The following is a 24,784-nucleotide window of genomic DNA, read 5'->3' on the forward strand; positions in this document are numbered from 1 at the left end:
GCATGGGGGAGGTGGGGATGATGGAACTCTTATATCCTAATTATGGTGATGGCTACACGACTCTACACATGTGTGGAAATTCAAGTTTACTATATAACAATTTTAAAAATAAAAATAAACACAAAAAAATTAAAAAGTTAAGTCCCATGGACTCTAAGATTCAGGAAAATCAAGTTCTTGCTGTCCCTACGCCTTGCTCTGGCTTTTTGCCTGCCCAATCCCACCCTCTTCAGTGACCCCTCTTTTAACGTGTGCATATTCTAGGTCTGTTTCCTCCCTTCTAAAAGTCTCTTTGCAAAATTCCGACTAGATTGATCTTTCTGAAATGTGACTTCTATCACTTTTGTCTTGAGAAACTTTCATTGGCCCCCTATCACCTAGAGCAGCAGTCTGGGATCCTTCCTCATTTTAAAAGCCAAGGAGTCTTCATTCAGTTAGGGTCTTTTTCAGGAGCTCAGGATGCAGAACAGACCTGCAGAACAGAAGTGTGGTACTAGAGTCCCACTGAGTGCCTCTTTGTAACCCCACTCTACATCCTACCCAAGCCTTCATAGAACCCCTAGTACTCAGAGAAGCATAAGTTGAAAATCAATGACCAAAACATCAAGATAGAAGTAAAATATTTCACAAGGATGATGATAAAAGTTATTTTATGCAAGAAGAGCAAACAGAAGTGTCCAGAGTACATAGCAATTGGAGCCTAAAATTATAAGCATGGCTAAAAGTGACTTTACTGCTTATATAAGGACCCTAAATAGCCAAATGATTGAACACCTAGCTAGATTGTACAACCTAACTCAAAATGATAAAGTTTATTAGTAGCACAGCTGGGACTGGAATCCTTGCCCAAGTTGTCAACTGTGAATCAGATCTTACTGCAATAATGGCGTAGGTCATTTTCCAAGGCCACAATTATTAGGGTGTCAGCAGTTCAAATCATATTCCTTTTGAGGACTGATGAAAAAGGAAATAGGAACATTTAATTAGACATACTTCAATAGATTAAGGTAAAATTGTGCCTCATTTAATTTTTCAACAATTTGTCTGTAATGCCATCAGGCCAGAATTGGGCTAATTTATATGAACAGAATTTTGGATTTCATCGAGCGAGCAAAACACAATTTTTATTATCATCCCTTTGGTTGGAAGAATGAGCTAGTTCATCTTTGTCAAATCATTTCCATCTGTTCACAAAATCAGTTCCCTTCAAAATAACTACCTACTGGATTTCAGCTGCATGGTGGCCTGAAACTCGAGAAGCATCTTTTTCGTTTCTAGATTTGCTGGAGGTCAGCCCCTGACGCTGAAGTTCTTAGAGAAGGGTTCCCTTCCTTGTGTTCAGCCTGTTCTGAAAATCTGTGAATTAATATATGCTCAATGACACAAATGTAATGACACGAAAAACCAGACACATCTCTTCACCGCAGACCTTTATTATAAAACATATAAGTGAGGCTTCAATATATCAGTAAATCATGACATGGCTTATCATCCAATAATCATGACTCAATTTTGCATTAAAGTATATTTACTCATTTTTTAAAAAATATTATGAATATATTGCTACAAATTATGCTAAATGTGTGGTGATTTACACAACCATAACTTGAGTTTTGGACTTTAGTAGATTGGCATTTAAATGCTGGCTGTGAACTACCTAAGTGGCTTATTGTTCTCACCGTGACATAGTGATGAAACAATATTGGAAGACTGCTATAACAACTATAATGTAAAGTGAAAAGATCTGTGATTTATCTTGGTAATAGAAGTACTATCATATCGCTGAGGCTTGTGACCTGTAGTCAAAATTCAAGCAAGTATTAAGTCTGAGTTAGAAGGCAATAGAAATAAAGATGAGCTGGATACAGTGGCACACACCTATAATCCCAGCAACTTGGGAGGCTGAGCAGGAGGATCACAAGTTCAAAGCCAGCCTCAGCTACTTATTGAGGCTCTAAGCAAAGCGAGACTCTGTCTCAAAATAAAAAATAAAAAGGGTTGGGATTGTAGCTCAGTGATAAGTCCCGTGTGTGCAATTCCCAGTACCAAAAATATAAATGAAACCTTTCCCCATCCAAGTCTGAATTCTACCTACTAAATCCTTTTGCCTGAATTCTACCTACTAAATCCTATGGACACAGATTTAAAATTTTGTGCTTTAGAAACACATCATATCTTGTGAAATGTAAGATAGAACTGGAATATGAGTTCCTTTAAATATGCTCAATTGTGATAGAAATTAATTTGTTGTATCATAATTAATAAATTAAGGAGGAAATATTGTATTTTTCCTTTAGTTTCTTATGTGCATTATTCAAACAAAGTCTAAGTGAATGGAAAGCCATTTTTATTTTCCTACATAGTTTTTTCTAGCCTGACTTTTTTTTTAAACTTTTTTGTATTGTAGATGAACAGAATGCCTTTATTTTATTTGTTTATTTTTATGTGGTGCTGAGGATCGAACCCAGAGCCTCACGCTTGCTAGGCAAGCGCTCTACTACTGAACCACAGCCACAGCCCCCCTAGTCTGACTTTTCTACTACACTGCTAACAATATTCTATTGTTTCTACTTCTTCTGAATTTTAATTTTATTTTTAAATTGACCTGGTGAGATACTTCCATGATAAATCACTGTGATATCTTGTCACAAGAATTATGTGTAAAAATTAAGCCAACAAACCAATGAAGATGTGCACAATTTTATTGTCGTTGACTGGATTGTTTTATCATGGTAGGCAACTAGCTCCAACATAATAAATTTAAAGTTGAAACCACAAGAATGTGTGTTGTCAACAACAAAGATTATACCGTGCCAGTTTTCTTTGTTGAAATCTCTGTGTTAAATAGTACAGAAAAATCGGCCACTCTACTGTGCTAATGGATCTCCCCCTTGTGCCTAAATTCTGTATTGTACTCAAGCAGGATTACAAGTCAGCAGCATAATACGTGTATGGGTTTTTAAAGGGAAAAAGAGAAAAAAGCAAGGTCCTTCCTAGGATAAGCAATTACTCAATGTTGAGAATTTGGACCTTCTAAGTGTAATACAAACACTATTTCAGGAGGCTTAGAATAGGTGAGTGGTTTCAGATTATGAACAGTGCCTGAAGACTCAGGAATTTTGCAGCAAAAAGAGTCATCTGAAGGGGCTGGGGTTGTGGCTCAGGGGTAGAGAGTACGCTTGCTTTGCACAGATGAGGCACTAGGTTTGATCCTCAGCACCACCAGAGAGAGAGAGAGAGACAGAGAGAGAGACAGAGAGAGAGAGAGAGAGAGAGAGAGAGAGAGAGAGAGAGAGAGAAGGTATTGTGTCCATCTGCAACTTAAAAAAACCTATCTGAAGCCAGGCACAGCAGAACAGGCCTGTGTCCTCTTGCCCTGGAGGCTGAGGTAGGAGAATTGCTTTAGTGCAGGAGTTTAAGAACAACCCAGCAACATGGACACCATCATAGGGGAGGAAAAAAAAAAAAGAAAAGAAAAGTCTGAAGATATTCATTTCAGCTTTTTTTTTAAATGGCAAAAATCCTAAATAATCTGTATAGTGTATGTACTAAAAGAAAACATGATACAGCCACATGATGAAATACATGTGCAATTTTTTTTTTTAAATGACATTTTTTTTTCTAGGCCTGGTGGCACATACTAATCTCAGTGTCTCAGGAGGCGGAGGCAGGAAGATTGAAAGTTCAAGGCCAGCCTCAGCAACTTAGTGAGGCTTAAGGGGCTTAGGGAGACCCTGTCTCAAAATTTAAAAATTCAAAGGGCTGCGATGTAGCTCACTGGTAAAGTGCCCCTGGATACAATCCAGTACAAAAAAAAAAAAAAAAACTTTTTTGAAGAATTTTTAATGGGAAATTGATTGTAATATAATATTGAAGGAATAGGTAGTGCTCAAAGATGCACATATTTATTGAAACCTCCCAATTATATTATTTACATATATATTTTTACCGTTTTTCAGTCAACAAGTCTGCTAATTTATGTCAGGCTTTCTAGCAGAGCAATTCATTCTTCAGACCTCAACTTCAGTAGCATCTCAGCGGCCTCAAGAATGATTTCAAATGCTGAAACTCATCACCTGTCAGTCACTCATTCATTGAGCATCTACTCCGCACGATAATGGGCAGGGCAGACGTACCAAAGAGACCCCTGGTGCCTGCCCCAAGGAAAATACAACTACAGGGTTGTCAGAAGTGTCTTCCGTGGGAGCTAATTTTTCCTTATTTTCTAAAAGGTTTGAAAATGAGGTGAAGGGATATTAAATAAACTGGACAAAGAAATTTGATGCTGCAATGAAAAGCAGGAAGTAAGGGGACAACCTGAACGGTGGCCTTTTGGGACGGCTCGGGGTATGCTCCCCGCCCATAAGCAGCAGTATTTCCCTGTCTAGTTCCCAGAGGAAAGGTCAGGTTCAGGGACTATTCAAGGGGCCACGAGGGGAGGCCAGCATGCTAATATCCAGTTTCCTTAGGATAATCTGGCTTTGAGATTGAAATCTGTTCCATGTGGACCAGAGAGTAAATCTGTGAGACCTACCTGTGAGAATGGAACTTGGGTCACACAATTCATAGCTGGTGTTCTTGTTTAAATGTGTCCCCTTCAAAATTCAGCGTCAAAACTTAATGGCCAGTGCCATGGTATAGAGATGAGGCCTTTTAGAGGTGGTTAAATTATGAGGGCTCCTCCTCTCGTGAATGGGATCAAGGCACTCACAAGAGTTTCCCACAGAGTTCCTCTCACTTGCTCTTCCAACTTCTGCCACGTGAGGACTTGGTGTCCCTACCCTCCCTTCCAGAGATGGAGTAACAAGGTAGCATCTTGAAAACTGAGACTGGGGCCTCCATAAACAAGGAAACTGCTGGCACCTTGATATTGAACTTTAAGCCTCCCAGATTGTGAGAAATAAATTTCTGTGATTTTAAAACTACCCAATCTCAGGTATTTAGTTGTAACAGTGCAAACAAACTAAGACAACTGGGGATCAGGAGACAAATGTTTACGAGTCCCATGTCATGCTGCTACTCAAGGGAAAAGAAAGCAAACAAAAAAACCCTTCTCTCTAGGAAGAATTGGTTAGTAAATTAGAAAAAAAATTCAAAGTCAAATGATAGCAAAACCAAACAAAGTCAGGAGTTGGAAAAGATACTTCAGAAATTAAAAACAATTAAAGGTATAACCCTGCTATTTTCTCTTAGAAATATATATATTTTTAAATACTATGTCTGTCCTTATAGAAAAATTGTGAAATGTGTACATCAAAATCTCATCGGCGTATCTGGAGGTAGGGGCATTATGTTCTTGTTTTTCTGTTCTTTTCCTCTGGTTCATTCACTTGCTACGATTTCAAGGTATCACCTGTTGCTTGCTGTGTCCAACATGACATCGGCACTTTGTCTAGGCCATGGCATGCATGTATAGAAGTTTTCAAAGTCTTTCTCATTTCTAAGCTAGCAAAAAAAAGAGAGTGGAGGGAAAAGTTTTATGTAAAGAGATGTTGTGGCATAAGGTTTAGCTTGAGGTTTGGGCAGAGAGAACTGTTAGGAAAATCAAACGGGTAGGAGGGGGTTTTAATAATTTGTGTTTTCATTTCACCCTGGGTTTTCTTAAAATTCAAGTAAATGTTGACTTGGCTTTTTGAGGATGGGTCATATTTCTTTGTATTTCTTTTATGGGAACATGACCTGGAGATTGAACAACAGGAATTGACTTCATACATCATTGTTGCATTTTTCTCAAACACAAAACATTGCCTCAAATTAGAAAAGCTAGATCATGTTAATAAGTCTTGTTGATTTGCTATTTAATAAGAACACCACCCTCTAATTATTTACATACCCTCAGTCCACATTCCCATCCTCACATGCTTAGGATATTGGATCTGTCTGATATAAAGGAATTGCATGAAATTTATAAGTTGAATTTACTTCTTTCATAACCAAGTGTGATATCCTTGGCTATTAGAACAATTGATACTATTTTGGGGAGTTCTTCCCAAGATCCCTCAACTCTTCAGTGGAACACCCTCTCACATCTGATTTTAACCTCAGATTTCCTCAGCAAACTACTATGTACCCATGTCAGACAGATGTAGGTTATATTTGCTCAGGCGGAAACAGTGGTGTTGGGGAAGTCTGGGAACTGTGGGCAGAATCCTATCCAATGCCCTCAGCTCCTCAATTCAGTGACAGTGAGGGAATTTTAAGCAGTTCAAAAACAGTGTTGTAAGCGTGGGTGAGGCTCATTGATAGAGAGCTACCCTAGTATGCCCAAGGCCCTGGGTTCAATCCCCAGTAATGCTTAAAAAAAAAAAAAAAAAAAGAAACCAAAACCCATCAGACAGTATTTTGTGACAAAAGAAAAAAATATTAAAAAGATTTGCCAAAATGTAATAATTTTTTGATGCAAATATATCATTTAAAAAGTGAAGACAACCCACAGAATGGGAGAAAATATTTACATATACAATGAGATGTCCACAGAACATATTTTTAAATCTTACAATTCAACAGTGAAAAGATTATCTAACTTTTAAATGAGTAAAGTACCTAGAGACAAGTCAAAACAATGAAATACTGCATCATACCCAGCAGGCTGCCTAGAATCAAAAACATTAATACTCTTTAAATGGACGAGAGATAAACCCAGAGGTGCTTTTATCACTGAGCCAGGTCTCCAACCCTTGTTATCTTTTGAGTCAGGTCTCACTAAGTTGCTAAGGATCTCACTACGTTGCTGAGGCTGGCTTTGAACTTGCAATCCTCCTGCCTCAACCTCCTGACTGCTAGGATTACAGGAGTGCACCATTGTGCCTACTAAAAATCCCATTGAATTGACTTCCTCTTCTACAGTGCCATTCTTTCTTGTTCTTTGCTCTTTTGGGGAGAGAGGTTGGAGGGTAAACTACTTCCCCATACACCTTAGGGTCATGTTCTTAGCAAACTACATGATAAAAAATAGAATATATATATATATATATATATATATATATATATATATATATATATATATATATATATATTGCTCACCCTATGAAGTCAACTGTGTTCTAAATTTATTGTCTACAAAGAATTCAAATGTGGTAAGCACTCTGGTAACAATGTTTAAAACACATGCAGAGGGCTGGGGTTGTGACTCAAGCGGTAGCGTGCTCGCCTGGCATGCGTACTGCCCAGGTTCAATCCTCAGCACCACCTACAAACAAAGATGTTGTGTCTGCTGAAAACTGAAAAATAAATATTGAAATTCTCTCTAAAAAAATAAAAATAAATAAAATAAATAAAAATAAAACACATGCAGATAATAGTAAATTCAAAATGTGTGACTGTATGTAAATTTTTAAAAAATTTAAGCACTTAGGAACATAGATTAAAACCTCATTTATAAGTTATATATCATATATGTTGCCCATATATGGGCAACATATGTGATATATATGATGAGTTTATTATACAGATCTCATTTTGAATTTTCTCCTTATTTTTTCCCCAGTAGAAAATAAAACCACAAAAAGTTTTAAGTACTATTCCTTTTATTATTCCAGTGCAGAAAAACATTTCCATTTAAAACAAATTGACATGAATATTTAGTTTTTAATATCTGCAATGACCAATAAAATGTAGAATATAAAAATGAATTCATTATTGTAGTATCCAAATTCAATGCATAGAAATTCTTTTCCATCTAAAACATTTTTCTAAAACTACAATCAAAAAATGTTCACTTAAAACACTTGTGTGATAAAATAATTTCAGTTGATTATGCATATCATAAATAGAATATAAGAGATTATATTTCTTTAAATACCATTTGTTTCATGTGTCCAATTTCACATTTCCTAACATCCATTCCACAAGTTAATAAAAAATATAACTGCATGCAAATAAAATAAGCTACTGAAATAAAATTCAAGGAGAACAAAAGTTAAAATTAACTTATGAGGTAAATTTTACTTTTGTGTTCAAGCATCACAGGTATAAAAACTACCTCTTTTCACAAAGTCATTCAAATGAATATTTTCACAAAGCCATTACTTCAAGAGCCCAAAATTAAATTAAATAAAATTCCATGTTGCCTAGGTTATTAAATACCATGCAGCATACCATTTCAAGAAAAAATATTTACCTTAAAAGCCAGAATTCACTTATACTTTGCTTTCTACCCAATTAAAAAAAACTTGAAATAGTTACCGAAATTCCAACAAAAGTGTATATGTTTGTAAATATAAGTGTAATCTATGTAAAAACATATATTCCCAAAATACTGTAGTGCGGTGCAAGGTTCCAAGGAAAATTCATCCAGAGAGTAAGGTGACAAGAAGGCCGAGCAAGCATCCCAGAGCAGATGCAGAGCAGCCAAGGGACTAGATTCACACACTGCTTTTCTGGAGATGAAAAGGTGCTTCTCAGATCCTCCTACTTGCCTGGGAGTTCTAGGCTGGGTCAGAGTGGACCATCAAACTGAATCACTCCGTACTTCCCAGTGACCAGCCAGTTGGGATCCGAAGCCGCGAGCTGTTCACCTTGCCCAGGCTGCAGACCAACCTGAATTTCAGCTTTTAATGTTCTCAGGCTGCAGAGAGGGGCAGGATGGAAGCCACTCAGAGCCTGATGGAAGGGAACAGTAAACGCCCATTTTCTATCACCAGTCAACTTCCTATAATTCAAATCACCCTTGAATAAAATTAAACATGCCTTTTGTAGTTCAGCATACAAATCAGGGGCAACCTGGGACATAGCCGCATATTCGTGAGGCAAAGTCCAAAACATATGATCATGGTAAACCCATCTACCCATTTTAATATAGTTTTCCCAGTCAACCCCACACTTGGACACCCACTCATGATCATAATGTTTTACTTGTTCGATAAGCCAATTAAAGTCACGTATAGTAGTATCAGAAACAAACCATGGAATACATTTTCCATAAAAATGAATCTCAGTAGCCAGGTTAGTGGATAACAAAAAGTCAGCTAATACTAAATCTGTAAGAAGTTCAAACCCAGAATTATCCAGAACAATATCCACTCTAACTATGGGCACTTTTTCTCTTGTTTCCTTGCATTTACTAAGCAATGACCAAAGATGTTCCATATCATTCACTAAAATAAAAGGTTCTAGATCTTCCAAAGAATTTATTAGGTTAGTCTTCTGAGAACTACTTTCTCCACCTGATAGAGATAAATCGCACTTATTTCCCCAGAGTGAAATCTGAAAAAGAAAAGTACAAAACAGTCATCCTTGTTTTAACAACCAACAAAACTGTTATGTAGGCAGTGAAGGGAGGGGTTGCTAGGAATATTCATAAATTTTATTTCCAAAAAACTCCACCAGATCTATACTTTCTCAATGTAAAGTAAGTTTTCATGATGTTCTATCAATAAGGTGAAACAGTGAAATTTTTAGTCAATATGTAATAAACTTGTAAAAAACTGGATTCAGAGTCAGGTATGCTGGCACATGCCTGTAATCCCAGCTACTGGACTCAGAAGGCTGAGGCAGGAGGATCACAAGTTCAAGGCCAGCCTGGCCAACTTAACTAGACCATCTAAAAATGAAAAATAAAAAGGGCTGGGAATATAGCTCAGTGGTAGAGCACCCCTGAGATCAATCCCTAGTACTAATCCCCATCCCCCCACACAAATTCACTGGTTTGAATGATTTTTAGCACCTACACTATTTATTCAGAATGAGGCTTTGCATGTTGAGGATATTAAAACATCATCAAATGTTATGGAGAGGATCAGGTTTTGTAATTCAGAGTCAAAAGAAAAACCAAAGTTCCTTTTACCCTCCCAGTCCTCCGGAAAATAGCCCAGTTTCTTTTACTAATTACATTACCTTTAGGACATGGCAACCTGCCTGAGATTTGGTTCTCTTTTTTGTAAAACAAAAAATTGAACACAGCGATTTTTGCAAGACCTAACTTTAAATATAACAATATGAACAACAGTTCCACTGTAATCAATAATTTGGATTAAAGCTGAATTAATATTTCAAGTTGTTACTTTGTAGAAAATGATACATAGCCCTATTTTTTTTTTAAGTCTTAAAACTACATGTTTAAGACTGCAAGTTCTGGAATTAGATGTGGGTTCAAATCTCAGCATCTTCAATTAACAATCATTGGCAAGTTACTTACATACATACTCTTAAGGCTCAACTTGTGCAACTGAATAATTAGGCAATAATACTTTCCTCACAGAGTTTTGTGAGAATTAATGACATTATGCATATAAATAATGTACATACAGAAGTACTCAATAAATATTGGCCAAAACAGACTCTATTTTCTTTGTGATTTAAAATAAGGAATATGGTTAGGCATAGTGGTGCACGCCTGAGCTCCAGCTACTTGGAAAACTGAGGCAGGAGAACTGCAAGCACAGGAGCTCGAGGCCAGCCTGGGCAACACAGCAAGACCCTGTCTTGATAATGAAATTAGGAAAATACATGTTCCATCTCAAGAGTATTATTCTTAAAAAGACAAATAAATGAGTTTTTTAAAAATTATAAGGCTTAAGTAGTAACGGAAGTGTCCAAGACCACTGTTTTATATAGTTTGAAACACACACAACAGCATAAATAATGGCATTCATTCATCAACTGAGGTCAGGTTCTCTGTTGACCTCCTTCCCACATCCTTCATTTCACCTACACAGTTACTGATGCAATTATTTATCTATAGTCTTTCAAGATTACAAGTTCTACAACAGGAAGAATTTGCCTGTTTTTCCTATCACCAAATGTAAGCATCTAGAAGTGTTTGACACAGTAGATCTGTAAGTATTTGCATGGACCCTCGTGAGTGCTGACTTTTAAAAATAGATTAACATTCCCTGCAAACTAGAACACTTCAGGCTTCTCTTGGGATGTTAACCTTTTGCTCACTGTGGGCAGTAAAAGAAGACAACTTTGGCTGCCTTTATTTGGGGAACAGCCTGGAGTAGCTGGCCAAATTAGATGGCAGAAAACAGATTAGTACTCATTTTTCTTTACAATATATTCTACCTATGGGACAAAAAACATATTCAAAGAAAACTAATTTTTATATTCTAAAAAAGATCAAGGATGAAAGTTCAAAAGGAAAAACAATCAAACAAAAATTTAGTTTAAAAAACTACTAACATAATACATATAGTACTGATCTATAAATACTGTGTAAGCTGACAATATTGCTATTTATAGAACTGAGTAAAAAACACATTCAGAGGATCTGATCTTTACCTGGAGAAGATGAAAAAACTCAGTTTTCAGCTGATTTGCATCTAGGTCTTCAATAGTACTCCTGAAATTTTGCAAGTGAGTACATAAAGTAATGCCAGGTTCCTGTGACTCAAAGAAATTTTGGTCTTTGGATTCTTTGAATACATCAAAGTCATTGATTGGTGGACTAAAGTAGAAGAAAAACATAAGTGAAACATTTATATTAAGTCTATATCTTTTTTAAAAAACAAATTTGGGTTAATTGTAGTACTTTAAAGGGAAGAAATTATCCAGTCTCAATAATCAATGGTAACAAATACTAGATAACACAGATAAGCAAGTTACACAAAAATAAATTCCCAAACTCATTTTAATTGTCAAAGATTCTCAAATCAGCTATTTTACTGGAATTAAATCAGATTTACTATGCATTATAGAATGACAAATTTTGATCATTTACTTATAGATCTTATAGATTTTTAGTGTGTGCATGTCAAATTTTATTCCCAGGTTTTTACCAAAGGCTGTGTTTATGTGATGTCTACATCTTCATGCTGTCCGGTGACAGAAATATAACTTAGAAGATAGGAATACTAACACAATAGCCTTAACAGAATGGAAAAGACATTCTGATGATCTGATGTTCTAAATGAGCTACTTTGCCCAGGAGCCATCCATATTAGGGTAAAAACATACCAGCACTTATATAGCCAAATGATGGCTGCCTCCTTCTGGTCAGTCAGTCACCAGGGGAAGTTATACCTTTATTCCAAGGATGCTGCCATTGCGCAAAGCACTTTGGGAATTTTCTTTAGAACCTATGGCATATCATTAAATGTCCTGTGACCACATGTCTTCCCCTGGAGTCACCTTACTTTTGGAAACAGCCAAAAATCACTCAGAGCAATTTCAGTATAATAAAATATGTAATCAAATTGAATAGACACAGTTTTGGCCTTTATTAAAGGGTGACAAAAATAATAAAACTAATTTTTCTTTTTGAAGCTGTAAACTGGCTCTCAAAGAAAATCCAAAGAATACAAAGCTATTTTTATCAATGACAGCACTGCTGAAATCAGTTAAGTCTCTCAAGGTGACTTAAAACAACAAAATCCATTTAGATGCAGATATTCAAATGCAGGGTCAGTAAACCTCTGCTTGCAAACCCTATCAGGCCCACCACCTGTGTTCTATAATAGGCAAACTAAAAATGATTTTCACACTTATGAATGATTACAAAGCAAAAGAAAAGCAATATTTTGTGACATGTAGAATTCAAATTTCAGTGTCCATAAATGAAGTTTTCCCGAAACACAGCCATGCTCATTTATTTACATATAGCTTATGGCTACTTTCACACAATGGCAGAGCTGAGTAGTGGCAACAGACACCATATGGCCCACAAAGGCCAACATACTTATTATTGGTGCTCTCCTGAAGAATGTTTTGGCAACACATGTTCTTATGTTTTATTAACAAATCATTCATAAGCTGATAATGAACCTTATTTTAACCTCACATAAATGTTCTCATTTTGAAACGTTTGCTACTTTACAATCTACTGAAGCTATATGTATGAGCACACACCGTAAGCTGGTGATTCACTCCTAGATATATTCCCAACAGAAATACATATTCTAATTAAAAATGTTTGTATCTGCATTCTTCATAATAACCTCAAACAAAATACAGGACTAAACATTAAGATACTATGTGAGACAATAGAGGGATTTGCTGTTCTGATGACTCCTTATACACTCTGAAATACTATTTTTATGAATAAAGTATTTGCTTGTTTCCTCTGTCCCAACTTGGTTTGTTTATATAATTATTTCAAATTAACATTTTTTTGCTAATAACCACAATTCGTTTTACTCTATAGGGTCTTTATGAGGATCTTTAGTAAATTCATACTAGATTCAATCTTATTTCTATTTTGGACAAGTGGATTCAAATTACTAAGAATCTATTCAACTGATATAATTTGTAGAAATATCCAACAGCAAATTAATATTTGCTGAACTCAACTGAATTCAGGCTATCTCTTGTTTATACTGAAAACTTATCTTTCACCCTTAAAAAAAAAAAAGCACAAACTGTCTAATCATTTGCTCTTTAATAGTTATACACTTACCTCTGGATAATTGCTTCATGAATTCTACGATACATGTAGCATTCTACATACAACCACGGTGAGTAGAACCAACTTGGTGTCCTATCACTTTCCCTTAAAAGACTCTGTTGATATTCTAGGTACTGATTCCATATGTCGGTATCAACACAGTTCTCAACCAAAGGGATGATTGGTTTATCTGTTTGCAATTCATTTCGTAACTTAGAAAGAAGAGAAATAGCTTTCTTTTCAGCTTCTATGCCTTCCTGAGGGAGGGGGGAAAAATGACAGTGAGTGTGTGCCTGTGTGTATAATTCCTCTAGGGTGGTATATTTTTATGATAAGGACCTAAATTTAAGAAGGAAAGAAAAATCCTGTATTGATTTCAAAACTGTTGTTTATGTATTTTACAAATTCCTGTAAACACTTAAATTTCGAATTTTTGAGCTGAAAATCAAAGAGAACACGTAGATCTCATACTAACATAATCATGCCTTATTTATCAGCTTTTTCTGGCTTTCTATATCTTCAGGTAGGTTGAGGCACCACTGCTAGGTTCCCTGTCTCTCACACTTGTGGTGGCACTGCTAGAAAAGGAATTCTGGCCTTCCTGAGATCCCTCTTAGCATATCAAGAGGGTTTTCTTATTCTTTGTTCTCTACTGCATTCCAGATAAGTTAGAGAGACCCTGATAGACAAGGCACTGCAGTATTATATCACCTAACAAGCCAACTGGAGAGGGGACAAGTGTCATGGGATCAGAATAAAGTGACATGGCACCTTTACTTTTATACCAGCAAAATTCTTGCCTAATTTTTTAAAAAATATATAAACCTTGTAAAATACATACAGAATAAATGTAGGAAATAATCATTAAGCCTAGCTGAATGATTTTATATTCACTCCCTACCATTAGGCCTATAATGGTCAGTATACTCAACACTGACATCTCCCCAGGATTTTTTTTTTTTTTTTTTTTTTTGGTGGTGGTGTTAGGGATCAAAACAAGGGCCTTCCTGATGCCAGGCAAATGCTCTTAACTACATCCCCAACATCGATTTGTCAATTTTTTTTTTTTCCAAGTAGAAATCTGTTTTGCTGCTAGAACAAAAGGCTGAAGCTTTATATACTCTTCAGGTTCAGAAATAGAAAAGGTTGTAAAAAATACGAAATTTTAGGAGCTAAGCCTGCAAGTCCCAATATGGCTAACTTTCTCCAAATCTCTATCCTGGAATCATTAGCATCTTTATTTAATAATAAATTCCAAAAACTGAAGATTTTAAAGGGTAAGTACCCTCTTTTTAAAGCAGCAAATACTTGTCAGAGCTAAGAACCAATGTTTGTGTCAATGCCAGTTTGTTATTTTGCTTTAACTTAATTCAAACATTTATTGAACCTGTATGTACCAAATTCTGTGCTCAGAGCCAAAGATGAATAAAGCCTAGACCCATTTCCACAAGATCCATATCTGCCAACCAGGTAATATAATAGGATGAGCCTTTGACATGCAGAAATCTGTAGCATGGCTCCTTTGGGGACAAACATGGTTTTGCTGTAGCTGGGGATTCAGGAAGCTTGGAGAACATGGGACTTAAGAGTGGCTATAAGTATGAAAGAGACATGAAGGGGAAAAAAAAGCTACTAAGAACAGACTTTAAGTTAGTATTTTATTAGATTTTGTCCTGTATCCAGGAGTGGGAAAGAGAGTAGGGCTGGAGGGACAGTAGAGTCTGCTTTCTCATTTTTAACCGTCTAATGATATGAGCATACAGGCCAAGCAGCAATGTACGGAGTCAATCATATTATATTTTAGGTCACTCCAGTAGAAAATATTGAAATTACCAAACAATTATGGTAATTTGCTTAAGACTATGACCAAATACTCAAGCAAATGACCCAAATTTGGTTAAATGATACTTGAGTGATAAGTATATATACCCACAGAAAACAAAATTGTGCTTATGTGATAAACAATGGAACATCAACAGAAATGTTCAAGACCAGTCTCAGCAACAAAGAACAATAGGCAGAGGTGGGAAGACGGGTACACATCCCAGCTACCCAGGAGGCCAGACTAGGCAATTTAGAGATCTTGTTTCGAAAAGGAGGGTGGGACTCATAATATAGTTCAGAGAGAACCTTGCTGGGTTCAACCTTCAACTCCCATTGGAGCAAGAAAAAAAGAACAATAGGTCAATAGGTGCCCTCTATTATGTTATGCCAGGATTAGTTCTGAAGACAATATATAGGAGATTGAAGGAAATCCAACATTACACTCAAATTGCCTGTATGCTGCCTTGCTCCTTTCAATTTGCCCAGAAAAACATCATCAATCATTTTAAATCTTTGTTGTCGATTCTTTAAAAAAAAAAAAATGTATTGGTGTATGTGTGGTCTTTCAGTCTCTTATATAAAAGAATGATTACTAGACTTGCAAGTGTAAAGACCTTTATCTCCAATAATATAGTTATTTAGAATTTTCCACACCATTAACAGAATGGACAAGGTGATTTCTAAAGTCCTACCTCACTCTGAATGCCAATGAATCTTTCACAACTTCAATCACATCATGATAATCAATCAGAACTCATATTACTCTTCACTTTTAGTTTTTCATAGCAGCCTGATCTTCCAGGACTTAAGAACTTAAATTAGTAATATAAATTCTATAATTCAGCTAAATTTGAAATTAAAAAAGCTTTTCTGTGCAAGTCAACAACCTAATCACTATTTTATAGCATGACATATATTAAAAACATGTTCCAAAGTCTAAATACATGACAGACTACGTTGTTAAGAGCATCAACTCTTTTTTTCTAAGCTGGAGATAGGCTTGACCCACGATTATACTTCATTTCAACATATTACATTAAAACCAGATAAATATTTGGCCCATGTATTCATTTTGACATCTTACACAAAAGCAAAAATCTTCAATACCTACTCTCATTCTGTCAAAAAAGTAAAGTTAAAACACAATTCTTACCTCTCCATGTTTCTCAAAAAACTCACTTTTGTGTCGATGCAATGTATCAATAGCCTTAGTTAAAATCAGTGGTATTCTGTCTTTAATTGTAAGATATGCAAATGATCTAGAAGAGAGAGTCACATACATTACTTAGTGGCTTTAACACTAAAAGATAGGTCATCTTTTAGCTTCTGGAGTGTCTGATTTAAATTAAAATTCCTTTCCATGCAATTATGAAAAAGTAAACCCGTTTGTCCACTAAATTGACAAAAGAAAATCTGAAAACTTCTGTTATGTCATGGAAACTAAATTATCCTGGTGCCTCTAATTCCAGTTTTAATCTTTCTTATCTTTCGATCCTTTTCTTTTCCTGAATCAGAAACCAGTTTAACAATGAGATAGCTAGGAAAAGATTAGCTTTGAAAGCAAGGAGGCTCTAGTTCCAGGCTTACTACTTACTAACTTCATCAGCTTAGAAAGACGAATAAGGCAACAGAGGTAAAACTGCGCTAAAGACTCTAATACGTTTGAGGAATGGAATAAATTAAAAATACTTATGCATCTATTCTTATTTCAATTCTTTTCAAAGGTTTTTCTTACTACCTTCTCTATCTGTACAAAGAATTCCTCATTTTATTCCACTAAACAAGGTGAACTACTCGTCTTACTCTGAATACAGCTAAAAAAATCAAGAGATTTTTCCATCAATGCTAAAAATGAAGAATCCTGGAGATGAGGAAAAATTTACACTTGCATTAAAAAATTAAAATGATTCTTGATTTTAGACATATGAAACCAAGATTTACAGATTATATATGTGATTATATTTTAAGAAAACATATTTGATTCAGTGAGTAAAAACAGGATTAGGTGGTGAAATTCAGTGCAGCTTTTTAAATATCTGTAATACAGAGCTTAGCAGTGTTTATATCTCAAATCACCAAACACAAGGTAAAACCAACAGAGTTCACAAGATAGTTTTGAAAAGAATGCCTCTATTCAAATCATTTACTCCAAATTTAATTTGAGATCACTATACTCCTGAAAATTCAAGTATTTTATGCCAGTTTTCAAATTATTGGGCTTAGGTACTTCAAATACTTCTTCAAATATATACTTCTTCAAAGGTTTTCTTAAATGATAACTCTGAAACCTTAAGGGGAAAAAAACTGCAAAAACACATTAAGACTCTGGTGCTTCAAGTAAAGCATTGTTTTCGTCTGATATGAATACTAATTACTCTGATTAGAATTTTTTAAAAATCACTAATACTTTGAAAGGAGGAAGGAACATAAACTAATGGACACAAATTTTCTAAGGCAGCAGATTCAAAAACAAATGAAGGTCTTCACTTTAATTGTATTGTTCTTTTTCTGTTACTTTTCCTCATACAGAGGTCTGCACCCTCCATAAAGTCCCTGGCCAGGTGAGGCCAGAGGCTCCTAAGGAAGTGCTCACTCCCCTTATGTGCAAGACTCTGAGGGGGCCTTGGTGCCTCTCTGGCTTTAATATACTCCCTGGCCAGGTAGCTCTTTGTCTTCCGTTTCCTGCAATATTCTGAAGGAATGACCTATTTCAAATAGGAACCTGGCTACCCAATTTATGCAAATGGGTGTTACATTACTCATCCACAGCTTTGCCTAAATAGCCCCAAACCACTGTAAATCCTGCTCCCCATCCACTTTTCCTTTCCCAGATGTAGTCATACATTCTGAACATATTCATATGGTAAATTCCAAAAATACAATTTCTAAATTTTAAATCAATAAATGTTTTATTATTTTTGCTTATCACCTAACTGCACTTAACTTATAAAATTAAAACTTCACCATAGGTATGTGTAGGAAAAAACATAGCACTATAATATAGGACTCGGCTTTCAGGCGTCCACTGGGGGTCCCGCTACTCCAAGGGGAGCTACTTGTACACACATTGTTTGTTTGTGAGATTATTTGTTAATTTGATCAGCGCCAGGACTAAACACACATCCCCCCAGACCTCCGATTCCCATCTTTTACAGAGAATTTTACCCTCCCTACACACGAGGGCACTTATTACAGTGGATAAATCGGCGGCCACCGACAGAGACTGCACAGCGGATCCGAGTCTTGAGCTGGCGGCGGCCTCCCGCCCCACGCGAGTCCGCGGGACCCCAGAAGGCGCCCTGGGACGTGGTTCCCCGCGGCGGGACTTGAACTCGCAGCCTCGGGGCAGCGCGCACCCTCCGCTCGTTACCCACACGTTCCCGGCTAGGCCTGGCTCGCCGCAAAAGTGGGCAGGAGAAAAGCGAGACGAACCCTACGTCCTGTCCCGAGAGAGACGCCGGAGCCTCAGCCATCCCGTCCGGCGTTACCGGCCCCAACGCTCGGGTTTCGCCGATGGCAGGAAGAGCGAAGGAGGAGCTGAGAAAGCGTGAGCTGCAGCTTAAAAAAAAAAAAAAAAAAGTGCTTTTGAACGAAAAAACTTTATTTGGTGCCCGGACAAGTGGCAAACAATGGCTGGCTCGAGGACGCAGAGATCTTCCGGGGACGAAGGCGACAACAGCGGAGGGCAACGAGTGGAGCGGAATCAGGAAGCGGGCGGAAGGCGGAAGCAGGCAAGGACCGGGAGTCCCAGGGCCTAGGGAGCGGAAGAGGTCGCGGCGGCGCGAGTCACGTGGTCCGGCGATCACGTGGCCCGGGACGCTCGCACGCCGCGGGCCCGCAGTTCTGTACGCTTGCGCAGTACGCGCTCTGGGAGGAAGAGCTTTCCCGGGACCAGGGTTGGCGGTGTGCACGGCGGCTGCCGGGTGACTGTGCTTTGCCTTGTGGCCCTGCTGCGGAAGTTCGCGCCCTTGGCGCTTTCCTCTTTTCCCGGAGAGGTTAGTACACTGCCTTTCCTTAGCACCTGTGTGGCCCGGCACCGAGGTCTCTACCTTGGCCCCTGGATCCCCGAAGCCTCCCGGGTGATAACAGGTTTCGTCAGTACCGCGAGGTTGCCCTGCCTCTTACAGTGATCATCGGTGGACTTAGCTAGGAATAAAAAGCACTCTAAGTCAGCAAACACTTGTTGACCCCAGTTTTAAGCTAGAGCATAGGGTAGTTTTGCATTCAAGGAATATAAAGGCATACTCCCAAAGATGAGTGCTACTTATGCATTGAATCGTAACCTACCTGTTAACGTTTTGTTAATTGCTGTTATTGTTCTTAAAAAGTAAAAATGTGCCCATGAACTGAGTATATGTCTGGTATTTCATTTTTTTAAAAATCAGCTGATGCCTATGTCTAGGCATTATTGTCACAGGAGATACAACATGAACAAACACAAAAATATGTTTCATGGAGATTAACATTTTAGAGGAGACAGAAGTATTTCCTGTTTTATTTTCCCTTTAGCATTGTCACTGATGTATATTTTACTGATTTGCCACATTTATTGTTTGCCCCCTCGCAAAATAATAAGGTTCAAAAGGGATTTTTGTCTTTTATTTTCAGTTGTATTATAAGCACCTAGCACAATACCTGGCACTTGGTGAGAACTCAGTTCACATTTCTTTTTTGAATTAATAAACTAAAAATACAAGATATGCAAGTAATGATAAATAAAATGGAGAAATAGAAAGTGAAGGAAATCAGAAATGGTGCCAATTGTGTGTATTGAATGAAGTGTCTGGAGGAAGGCTTTGCTAGATGGGAAATATTTGAAGGGGATAAGGGAGCTAGGCTTATAGATTCCTGGGAGAAGAGCTTAGGGAACAATTAGTGTGAAGATCCAAAGGCCAAGATGAGGAGCAGAGCTGTAGGGCAAGAGATGTAGGAAATGTCAGAGGGGTGGTGAAGAGCCAGAAAATGTGGGTATTTGAAGACCATTTTAAGAGTTTGGAGCATTTATTGTAAAAGAAATGTGAAGCCATCATCAAATTTTGCACTGAGAAAAGATGTGGTCCTGCTTCTCAAAGGATCACTTTCATTGGTGTGTGAGAAGAATCTATAGGAGGCCATGGACAGAAGCTGGGAGACCAGGTAAGAGGCTCTTATTGGTTGTGATGTAGGTTAGTAGTAGAGCACTTGCCTAGAGTATGTGAGGAGGCCCTGGGTTAAATTCTTGGCATAGAAAGGGGTTGGGAAGAGGCTATTAAAATAATATGTGGGAAAGATAGTAACTTAGACCAGATGGTAACAGTATCAGTGGTGAGAACTGCTTTGAATAAGGCCAGTTGGAATTACTGACAGACTGGGTATGGAGAATGAAGGGAGGAATCAAGGCCAACTCAAGGTTTTGGGTTTTAGCAAATGTAAGAATTGCTATTTGTGAATGGGGAAGACTGTGGGAAGATTTCAGAAGCTCAGTTTTGAACATGTTACATTTTTGTTGCTTATCAGAGTGGTTTAGAGTAAACAGTTGTTGTCCACCAATATTTATATGATGTATAAAACTGCAAGAGTGGGATTGGGGAAAAAAGTAGCCTAGAGACTGAGCCCTGGTGCATTCCATTCTTGAGGGATGAAAAACCGGGAAAAAATAGAAGATGCAGTCAATGAGGAAGAAGGAAAACTGCCAGTGTAGAATTCTAGACACCAACCGAAGAAGGTGCTTTAAGGAGGGTGGAGTGACCAACTGCATCAAATGCTTGATATGTCAGGTAAAGGAAATGAGCAAAGAATTTAGGAAGGTGAAGGTCTTTGACGACATTAACAGGTGAATTTGGATAAAGTGGTAGGGATGAAAGCCCAAATGGAGTGAGTTTGAAAGAAAACAGAGAAGAAGAATTGGAGACAATGAATAAAACTCCTTTTAGAGGTATAGGAAAGGAACTCAGAAAAAGTGTGCAAGGGGAAAATGGGATCAGGGGAGAGTTAATTTTTTTTTTTTAAGTGGGAGAAATTATAGCACAGATATATAGAATGTTCTAGTGAAAGGGAAAATAAGGCATGGGAGAGAGGGGAGAAAAGTGGGAAAGGATGAGATTCTGTGTATTTGTGGTGGACTCGGCTCTGTCATAGGAAAGGACTTGGCTCTGTCATGGAAAAGGATGAGTTTCTATGTAGTTGTGGAGGACTTGGCTCTGTCAAAGAAAAGAAGCAGTGGGTAGGCAGGTCGATGATGGCTGCGGGTTTGTCTTGTGGAAGTTCCCTTTTGGTCATTTCTATTTTATCAGTGAAAGAAGAGGTAAGTCATTATTGAGAATGAGAAAGAAGGGGGAGACTTGAAATTTTGAGGCAAGTGTGGAGAGTAGATTACAGTTGGGAGATGTAAAATTGTTGGGCAGCACGGAAAGGACCCCCTGGAGTGGTCCTGGTTTTAGAGTGAGAGAGGACAGTGTGTTGTTTGGTCTAAGAACATTCAGCTGCAGGAGTGCAAGCACAAATTAGGTGAGTTATGTTTAATTAGTTGTGGTTATGTCATATGCATGTGGCGGGGGACACACGGGTTTCACGGGGTAGGAAAGAGATTATAATGGTAGGCTGTGGAACATATAAGCTAGGTGTAGAGGAAGTGATGTTAGGGGAATGAGAAACAATGAAAAGGTGGGTGGGTCATCTAAATGTAGGTCCTGTTGGGTTGAGAGAATTGTTGACCATGGGAAGTAGAAGATAGGTGAGCTGCGAAGATAGGTGGTAGTGTTTGGAGAGTCCACTGGGTGAAATTGGGAATGACACAAGGTTGCACTCAGGGATGGTAGCAGATTTAGAGGGCCCTGTCCAAGAGAAAAATGTATGCCACAAATCCTAAGCATTCTAGAAACTGCATTGACAATAGTAAAAATAAATAACAATTTAACAACGTATTTTATTTAGCCAACTATATCAAAAAGTATTATGTCAACAAGTAGACAATATAAAAATTATCGAGACATTTTCCTTTTTTAAAATGAAGTCTGAGTCTATACTAGCCTCATTTCAGTTACTTAGTAGACACATGTGCTGGCTGGGTGCCACTGAATAGATCAGAACATGTGATTGTGGGAGTGAACAGCTGGGTGAGAGTGGAAAACAAGGTCACCCAGGAAAAGAGGTCAGAGCTCAGAGGCCAGGGCATTAGAAGGCTCATTTTCACTGCTGACCTGCACAGGTAACAGAAGCCACCAAGAGTTAGAATAATATAATGTATATAATTTATTATTATGTGCTTTTGTAATGTTAGGGTAAATTTTTAAATCTGGTATACTTTTTTTATCTTTAGTTCATGCAATTCAAATTTTACTTACCTCTAATGCATTCTGGTTTTTAGCAATGCCTAAAATTTGTGTGGGGGGGGGCGGAAATCTGTGTCTTTCTCAGCAAAGCTACAGAGAAAACATACTTCTCCTTTGTCCTGTAGCTTTTACATTTGTGGAGGGTTTCACATAGCTCCCATAAATTAAAACAGTTAGAATGTGGAGGTAAAGAATGTGATCAGAGACAGTGAAAGAATCCAGTTCTGTGTACAGATTTCTAAAATGTTTTATAGTTTCTCCAAAATGTACTTATTATACTAGCAGGGGATAGTACTAATTAAAGGAGAACTATATTACCTAATTTGAGGAAAACTAACAGAATAACAACTTTTGAAGATATTTGAAAGCAGCAGGTTCTACCTCATAAACATCACTGTGATTCATAATTGTCCCTATTTTTCTTGAGGGAGGCAATACAGCGTAGTGACTTGCTAACCAATTAACTTCTGTGAACCCCAGTTTTCTCATCTGTAAAATGCTTCATTGGGTTATTGTAAGATAACATAGAGCACTTGATATGTAGAAAGTAATGTCTTAGTCTGTCTCAGTAACTCCTTTGCTTTTTTACCAAAGACATTTTTCTGAAACACATCTGACCTGTGGATCTCAATTAAAAGTTCTGGTTTCCCTCTGTCCAAAGATACTCCATAGGATGGCCTGGCATGGTGGGGCACACCTATATTCCCAGCCTCCAGGGAGGCTGAGGCAGGAGGATTGCAAGTTCAAAGTCAGCTTCAGCAATTTAGCGAGGCCTACGCAACTCAGTGAGGTCTCTAAAATATAAAAAAGGGCTAAGGATGTTGTTCAGTGGTTAAGTGCCCCTGGGTTCAAACCTCCAAAAAAAGAAAAGAAAAGAAAAGAAAAAGAAACTCCATAGGATCACCTAATAAATCCTCTTGGAATCTGCTTCTGGCTCCTTTTCTGTCCTCTTCTCCTTCAGCTCCCTGCTCCCTCCCCTGAAGTTACACTCTATTTGTCAGATAAATAATACATTGTACCTGGTCTGTTTGATTTGCTGATCCCTCTGCCCTTTCAAGACCCAGTTCAGATGTCCCCATAGTGACTGTGCCACACTGCTTCTCATCCCACACACTCCCTTCTCCAGACCCTGTAGTGTTTGCACATCACACTCTGTGTCCTGTGCTGGACTGTGAATTCTGAAGTCATGGTCCATACTTGAGTCTGTAACACCTGACTTTTTTTTCTTTTAAGAACTGTTAATGATCCATAGGCTTACTTTTGAAAGAACACATATTTAGAGGCTGTCAGTGTGCTCAGTGGTACAGTGCTTATTTAGCATGTGCAAAAGCACTGGATTCCATCCTCAGCACTGGGGAAAAAAGAACACACATTTAATACTGTAAATAAGAGGGGAAAATACTTACATCTGTATAGTCTCTTTCCTTTGTTTGGACTCTGTACATCTGACATGTCTGAACCCCCTGTCAGGCCCAGCTCCAACCTAAAAAGCATCTTCTGTTTCAAGAAGCAGCTTCAGTTTTTCTGGGGGCCTCTCCCAGTTCTGCATGTAGAATTGAGCGAGTTCCTTGTGTGTTTCCTCGACGTCTGGACCACAGCTCAGTGGTGGGGTTTATTCTATGAAATTATGGTGAGCAGATGAAAATGCCCGTCTCCTCCAGGAGAGGGGAGCACCTTGATGGCAGGGACACACTCATCCATTCGTGGAGACATCCTTGGCCTCAGCCAGTTGCTTATCTCACTGTAAGGTTGAATAAAAGTTTTGTTTGTTTGTTTGTTTTGGTTTTGGTACCAAGGATTAAACCCAGGGGCGCTTAACCACTGAGCCACATACCCAAGCCCCCCCCACACACACACCTTTTTCTTTTGGTGTTGATGGAGCTTTATTTTATTTATTTGTACGTAGTGCTGAGAATCAAACCCAGTGCCTCACACATGCTAGGCTAGTGTACTACCACTGAGCCACAATCCCAACCCATTTTCTGTTTTTTTTTTCTTGTTTTTGTGGTGCTGGGAATCAACTTAGGGCCTTGTACAAGCAAAGCAAGCACTCTACCAACTGAGCTATACCCCACCACCCCCAACCCTTTAAAAACAATTTTTATTTACAGACGTGGTCTCACTGAGTTGCTTAGGGCCTCGCTAAATTGCAAGGCTCTCTTTGAACTTGCAATCCTTAGCCTCCCAAATCTCTGAGATTACAGGTATGCACCACTGCACCCAGCTTTTTTTTTTCTTTTTTAAAATGAATTTGTAAGTATGGATTCTTTTAAATGAAATGCTATTGAAGTAAATTAAGAAAATTGTTTGTGTGTGTGTGTTAGTAATT

The 24,784-nt window shown here is 37.9% G+C and overlaps 2 protein-coding genes across 9 annotated transcripts in view; one reads left to right on the forward strand and one right to left on the reverse strand.

Annotated features, from left to right (window-relative positions):
* Rmnd1 (required for meiotic nuclear division 1 homolog) overlaps positions 1-24,784 on the forward strand; it is an 86,165-nt gene that overhangs the window by 23,264 nt on the left and 38,117 nt on the right. For 3 of the 6 annotated variants that reach the window (XR_013424768.1, XM_005321372.5, XM_078018896.1), the window contains exon 1: positions 18,948-19,140. The exons of 1 other annotated variant lie outside the window; for it this stretch is intronic. The gene's annotated coding sequence lies outside the window, so the exon portion shown is untranslated. Of the gene's footprint in view, positions 1-18,947; positions 19,141-20,217; positions 20,282-22,273; positions 22,332-24,784 lie in introns of those variants that run through there. 2 more of the 6 variants (XM_021723905.3, XM_078018895.1) reach the window with 2 other exon arrangements.
* Positions 7,919-18,851, reverse strand: Dcph1 (damage control phosphatase 1). 3 transcript variants are annotated; one of them, XM_005321373.5, is made up of 5 exons: positions 18,578-18,851; positions 16,299-16,404; positions 13,334-13,578; positions 11,221-11,386; positions 7,919-9,204 (listed from the first exon to the last, which is right to left on the reverse strand). In XM_005321373.5, the coding sequence occupies exons 1-5, from the start codon at positions 18,616-18,618 to the stop codon at positions 8,437-8,439; spliced, it is 1,326 nt and encodes a 441-aa protein (XP_005321430.1). In that variant the 5' UTR covers positions 18,619-18,851; the 3' UTR covers positions 7,919-8,436. The 3 variants fall into 3 exon arrangements, with proteins under 3 accessions (XP_005321430.1, XP_021579582.1, XP_040139385.1); XM_021723907.3 differs by lacking the exon at positions 18,578-18,851 and adding an exon at positions 18,339-18,468; XM_040283451.2 differs by lacking the exon at positions 16,299-16,404 and having other exon boundaries at positions 18,578-18,754.

Source organism: Ictidomys tridecemlineatus, chromosome 8 (genome assembly GCF_052094955.1).
Source record: "Ictidomys tridecemlineatus isolate mIctTri1 chromosome 8, mIctTri1.hap1, whole genome shotgun sequence".
Taxonomy (NCBI): Eukaryota; Metazoa; Chordata; class Mammalia; order Rodentia; family Sciuridae; genus Ictidomys; species Ictidomys tridecemlineatus.